Genomic DNA, 7090 nt, shown 5'->3' on the forward strand with positions numbered 1-7090 from the left:
TGTGGTTTCTGTCTGTATTACATGTCCTTCAAGTTCACACCATTCAGCTTGTTCCTTTTTATGTTATTCAAAACTCACTATAATTGGTTCCGGTATTGAAAACACTGGATAAGAGATGATGTCACTCTTTAACGTGTCAAGCTCTCAGTGTGCACCTCGCCCACCCGTCCAGCTCAATGGATTAAACAAAAATAATAATAAAAAAAGCCCCCCTCCTAACCCTGGCACTGTTAGCCATCTTCACTCTGGGGGAGCTTGGGGGTCGCAGTACATCTGGTTGACGTCATGGTATCAAAACCATTATGATGAGATTAGTTTCAAGCTTGAGCACAAAGCCCTAGTTCTAAAGCATCTCATCATAGCCTCTGTTTTTGTTGTCTATCGGTTTTGTTTTATTCATCGCCTTCCTCTTTGTCCATAAAGGCATTTCTTGTTCTGTCCCCTGCTCCAGATTTAGCAATCTAGCCGCTCTCGAAACTTTACCTTTTCTCTCAAACAGACTAATTTCCTGGGCTCATGCATTTCAAAAAGAGCAGGAGGTTCCTTGTACACTGCTGAAGAATTGAGTAGAGAAACAGGGTGAATGTAAATATTTTTCTGTGGTCTGGAAACACCGGTTCCCAGTTTGACAGTGGAAAAATTGGACAATCAAATGTAACCCTGCCAATTCAATGCATCCATAAACCCACAGCTGTTGCTAAAATAAATAATAGGTTGTCCTACATTCAGTGTTATCCGATTGGCATGATTTCTGTCTCATAACTGCTTGTGTGCATTTACTCTATATATGGATATACCAGAATTTGTCAATAAAATTGTGTTATGTATTATATTATAGGTTTGTACAATGGTTTAAAATTAATGCCTCCCTTGTTGCAGGATGAGTTGGATTTGACTGATAAGAATAGAGAGGCCATGTTCGCTTTGCCGGATGAAAAGAAATGGCAGATCTACTGCAGTAAAAAAAAGGTAAGTTCAATGGTCTTTTTTTTGGTCTAGAATGTCTGTCTAGTTGTTCAACCGTAGTAGAATGGCTGCCTACTCCCACAATACCTCTCTGTCCAGTTTTAAATCAGCTCAGCCACACAGGCCCAAAACCAACTTCTCATTTCTGCTTTAGTAGAAAAATTTTCACTCTATGACATCCACAAGCTGCATACAGTACTTATTGAGCTGAAAATTTTTTGAAATACCCTGGTTAAAAGAGATGAGATGTTAGGGCAAGGATGCATGCAAAAGCTAATTATTTTAATATAACATAAATCGGCAAGATGTTTGTTTTCATATTCACTTGAAAACTCACAAATTCAATAGCCCCTGCAGGAATTAAATTGTTCTGAGAAGCAGCGACACACATTTACGTAGTTAAGCATCCAAAACTATATTCAAGGCATTGCTAAAACCTAGGTGTAACGTACCATAAATCAGTTTTATGTTCTTCCCTATATTAATGAGTTTGAAATAATTTCCTCTGTTAAGGCTGTGGGTAAAACACGATAACATATGTGTCCTGGTCGGAAATTAAAGAGCCAAACTGGGGTTGCCCATGTCGGAAAGCTAGAGGAAGAGCTAAACAAATACTTCATTCATTGATGGAGGCAATTTTGGATAATACCTCACTTGTCAATGTGTGCTAATGCAACCAGGAGTCCTTGTATACTGTCCGCAAGGTCTCACAAATTTGAAGAGTCGTTCTCCATATTTATAGGTTGTTTAGCCAAGCACACACCACAGTAGTGCCCTGTCTACTGTAGAATTACAGCATGGCAGCGATTTGAACATAGAGACCGCATAATGTTGCTCAGTCGTTCCTGTCTGCGACAAACACTAGTTCCCTTGTGTTCCTCTGCCTGGCGGCGGCGTCAGTTGTTATGGTTGAAATAACACTTGGACAGTGACACAAACTAACTTTTATTCACCTGAAAAACAAACTAATAGCTATTGTAGCTACCACTGAAGGAATGCCAGTTGTGCTTTGTTGTTGTCAAGTTAAAACAATATGTTCCAAATCCAGTGGGTTGTATGTTATAATACAAAGTAAATAAAGGTTTCTTTGTGGCTTGGAGGTGGCTTCATGAAACAATTTAAGCCCTAATGTGTAGTTTGAATTCAACATCATGAATCACAGGAGGTTGACTTTTCACACAGTTTTCCCTTTTGTACAAATGCAAAATTAACTACTTTTAGCTGTGTAACATGAAAACAATGACACAGTCTTGATTTAACAAAGATCAATGGTGTAAGGTGTAACCCTGAAAACACTTAGTGGCAGTTTATGCCCACTTATTCAAGGCTTTGTTTATATAAACAAACATATATATATATATATATATATATATATATATATAAACAAACAAAGCCTTGAATAAGTGGGCGTCAATTATCTGTAGATTTTCCCTATTTACGGTCTGGCTTGGTCCCTATCCCCCACGAATAACGGTGGTCCACTGTATGGTAAAGTAAGGATAAAAAGACAACAGACGTTTTTATTACAACAAACATGAATCTTAGCCCTTTGCCAGGAAACTGTGTCACTGCCTGATGGGTTAGTGTTAGCCCTGATTAATAAAATAGTTTACATAATTTTAATCACTAGAACCGCAATGTCAAAGATGATTACTAAAAAATAGTGACTTCTGGATTCCATTCCTAATACAACCTGTTCCATGTGAACAAACTTATTGTTCTTCATCTGTGACACTTTCTACGGTCTTTTTACTAATTGTAGTTATCAGTTGTGTAAGGGAATCAGTGTAAATATGGTTGCTGTGTACCATGACTAACCACAGTAGAGCATCTTGTCAACGTCTTCAGGCTGCACATGGGCTATTGGTATCGGCACCTCTGATCTCAGCTACAACTAGTGGTGTTGATCTCTATCGGAGTGTATGTGTTCTTGTGTTTCTGTTTATGTAGGATTGCGCTGATAGATAAACGTGTGTGCTGTGAAACAGATTTGGCAGGTGGGTGCCACATTCCTCCTAGGAACCGAGGTTTATGTGAGTCTTTTGTGTTGGTTCATGTGTGTGTAGCCACTATCAAGGAGCCTCTGCATATCGATTATTATTAATAATCACTTAGGGCTTGGAGCAAAACAGCATCTGCAGTTCTCATTTTCAGTGCCGCTCTGACATACGCTATCACATGACCTCATAATGTAAAAGTATCATCTTTATTTTGATAAATGAGGACTTTCCTAATGTCATAGGACTTAACACCCACAAAACTGTTTCCTCAAGTGGCTAAGACCTACATGCACACTATACCTCTCTATTAGCGTGACCCTAGTTTAAAAAAAATTGCTTAAGGCTGTGCTTACACTCCAATTGTGTGATGCTGGTAACTTGTAAGAAACGGCAAGTGTTACATAATTCCCAAGAATTCAATATCCTGTCCATTTCCTGTCTTTCTAGGTGAAATTTTATATCCTGACTTCTGTAGATAAGTATTCCCTGTGGAGATATTTCCTCTTTGACTCTTGAATGTTGGACAATCTCTCCCAGTGTTTGTTAGGAATGTGTTGTAGTGGCAGCTGGAGCGGAGAATAGACAACATTTTATGCTGAAATATGTGACAATATTTTAACAAAGTGCTGTTGTAGTTGCCTGTATATATGATCCACAACGCAGAAGCTTTAGAACACAGTATTTTAAGATTGAAGGGCCACCCTAAAAAATCAGGAAAAAAAGTCGATGAGTTTTTAGAGTTCACATTCGAAGAAACTTTGGACAATTATGTGCTTCTTAACTTCATGGGAAATGTTTGGCAAAGGCCCATTCCTTTTCCAGCATAACTGTGGCTCAGGAAAGGTCCACAAAGGCATGGTTGAATTAGTTAGATGTGGAAGAGACTTCACCTCAACACCTTTTTATCAGGGATGTCATAGAGAGCAGAAATCTAGAAAAGTGATCGTAAGGCAGTCCCTCTCGTCCATCATCACTGACCTCTAGCCTCACAGAAATTCTCACAGTCCCACTCAAAAATTGTCTAGAAAATTTTTCCAGAAGAGTGGAAACTTCGGAATCAACTCTGGAGTTTACAAAGCAGTGAAACCACTAAAGACTTCCCGCCATCAGACTTTGATGAGAAAAGTTATCATCATAAAACCATTGTGTCATACAAATGTAAAAATAGCTTATTATTAACTACTGTTAATTTTCAAACCTAAAAACAAAACGGTGTTAACAAGTTGCTAGTTCCCAAATGAGCATCAGTGTTTAAAAACCTCAAAGTCTGCATGCATTTTTATTTTCCAGGAGAAATGGCTGCGTGACAAAGCAGCTGCGTCTTGTGCAAAGTTTTGCATCACCTGCCAAACTCAGATGAGTTTAGGAATAAATGGAAAATTCATGGCATGGAACCTTAAAAAGAGAAAACGGCACACATTTTCAAATCTAGAAATACTCACAGAACTGTACAATATGGAGCTGCGTTTTGCCTCCGTCCTATTATATTGCCATTTCTCAGCATTCAAAGTCTAATGTAGTGAAGTAAATTTTAGAACCAAATTAACAGAGAGCTCAAATGGCACTTTAAAGTCTTTCAACTCTGACCAGAAACGTGGACTGTACGGTGTTGCGTGAGTGAGCCGCTCCTGTTGAGTGATAGGTTTGCTGCTTGTACGTCTCAACTGAGCATGCAACTGGAATGTTTTCTCCCAGGACAGGGCCAAAAAAATATCACTAGCAGCGATTTCTTAATGCAGTGGACCCCCGCTATTCGTGGGGGATAGGGACGGCCGAACCGCAAAAGCGAAAATACGCAGATATTTGTCACCATTACAATTCATCCATCCATTTTGCGTATCGCTTACGGTCACTCGGATCAAGGGTGTATTTGCGCCTATCTCAGCTCACTCTGGGTGAGAGCCACGGTACGAACTTTTCCCCAGCCAATTGCTGGGCACATATAGACAAACATTTATTCATACTGACATTCACAGTTATGGGCAATTTGGAGTTGTCAATTTACCTACCGCGGCACGGTGGGCGACTGGTTAGAGCGTCTGCCTCACAGTTCTGAGGACCGGGGTTCAATCCCACCCCACCTGTGTGGAGTTTGCATGTTCTCCCCGTGCCTGCGTGGGTTTTCTCCGGGTACTCCGGTTTCCCCCTACATCCCAAAAACACGCATGGTATGTTAATTGAAGTCTCTAAATTGCCCCTAGGTGTGAATGTGAGTGTGAATGGTTGTTTGTTTATATGTGCCCTTCAATTGGCTGGCAACCCGTTCAGGGTGTACCCCGCCTCCTGCCCGAAGATAGCTGGGATAGGCTCCAGTACTCCCGCGACCCTTGTGAGGATAAGCGGCTTAGAAAATGGGTGGATGGCTGAATTTACCTACTATGCATGTTTTTGGAATGTGGGAGGAAATCGAAGTACCCGGACAAAACCCACGCAGACACGGGGGAGAACATACAAACTCTACACAAGGGAGGCCGGATTTGAACCCGGGACCTCAGAACTGTGAGGCAGATTTGCCAGGCAGTTGTGCACTGTGCCGCCCCCGCCTATTATAATTACACACTGGGGAAAAAAAAATTAAACCCCAAATATTCTTGAATCTTCTTTTCCTTTCCGCTTATCCCGTTTGAGTTCGCCACAGCATGTCATCTTTTTCCATGTGAGCCTATCTTCTGCATCCTCTAACATCAGCTGCCCTCATGTCTTCCCTCACTACATCTATTAAGCTTCTCTTTGGTCTTCCTCGAGCTCCCTTGCCTGGCAGCTCATCCTCATCACCCTTCTACCAATATACTCAGTATCTCTCCTCTGGACGTGTCCAAAGTCACTCTAACTTTGTCTCCAAAACATCTAAACTTGGCCGTCCCTCTGATGAGGTAATTTCTAATTTTATCCAACCTGGTCACTCCTAAAGAGAACCTCAGCATCTTCATTTCCGCCACCTCCAGCTCTGCTTCCTGTTGTCTCTTCAGTGCCACTGTCTCTTATCCGTACATCTTGGCTGGCCTCACCACTGTCTTATAAAGTTTGCCCTTCATCCTAGCAGAGACTCTTCTGTTACATAACACACCTGACACCTTTCGCCACCCGTGCCCACCTGGTTGTACTCGTTTCCTCACTTCCTGACTACACTCTGGACTGTTGACCCCAAGTATTTGAGGTCCTCCACCCTTGCTATCTCTTCTCCCTGTAGCCTCACTCTTCTCCCACCACCCCTTTCATTCATGCACATATATTCTGTCTTTCTTTGGCTAATCTTCATTCCACTCCTTTCCAGTGCATGCCTCCATCTTTCTAACTGTTCCTCCATCTGCTCTTTGCTTTCACTGCAGATCACAATGTCATCTGCGAACATCATGGTCCACAGTAACTCCAGGCTAACCTCATCTGTCAGCTTGTCCATCACCACTGCAAACAGGAAGGGGCTCAGGGCTGATCCCATCCCACCTCCACCTTAAATTCGTCTGTCACACCTACAGCACACATCACCACTGTTCTGCTGCCTTCATACATGTCCTGTACTATTCTAACATATTTCTCTGCCACTCCAGACTTCTGCGTGAAGTACTACAGTTCCTCTCTAGGTACTCTGTCATGCGCTTTCTCTCGATCTACAAAGACACAATGTAGCTCCTCCTGACATTCTCTGTACTTCTCCATCAACACCCTCGAGGCAAATAATGCATCTGTGGCAGTGTTTCTAGACATGAGACCATACTATTGCTCGCTAATATTCACTTCTGTCCTGAGTCTAGCCTCCACTACTACTTCCCATAACTTCATTGTGTGGCTCATCACCACCTCTCCAAGATGCTTCCATACCTCCACAGGTATGTCATCAGGACCAACTGCCTTTCCAGTTTTCATCCTCTTTGATGCCTTTCTAACTTCCCCCTTACTAATCATTGCTACTTCGTGGTCCACCACACTTGACTCTTCGACTCTTCTTCCTCTCTAATTTTCCTCATTCATCAACTCCTCAAAGTATTCTTTACATCTCTATCCAGCACGCTGCTGGCACCCATCAACACATTTCCATCTCTATCCTTAATCACCCTAATCTGCTGCACATCCTTCCCATCGCTATCCCTCTGTCTGGCCAACCTGTATAGATCATTTTCTCCTTC

The 7090-nt window shown here is 41.9% G+C and overlaps 1 protein-coding gene across 3 annotated transcripts in view; it reads left to right on the forward strand.

Moving 5' to 3' along the window:
* The window catches only part of daam2 (dishevelled associated activator of morphogenesis 2), a 108523-nt gene that overhangs the window by 50393 nt on the left and 51040 nt on the right, over positions 1-7090 (forward strand). For all 3 annotated transcript variants that reach the window (XM_061695957.1, XM_061695959.1, XM_061695958.1), the window contains exon 3: positions 880-969. In XM_061695957.1, the coding sequence (XP_061551941.1) occupies positions 880-969 (90 nt within the window). The remainder of the gene's footprint in view (positions 1-879; positions 970-7090) is intronic.

The sequence above is a fragment of the Phycodurus eques genome, chromosome 14, assembly GCF_024500275.1.
Source record: "Phycodurus eques isolate BA_2022a chromosome 14, UOR_Pequ_1.1, whole genome shotgun sequence".
Classification (NCBI taxonomy): Eukaryota; Metazoa; Chordata; class Actinopteri; order Syngnathiformes; family Syngnathidae; genus Phycodurus; species Phycodurus eques.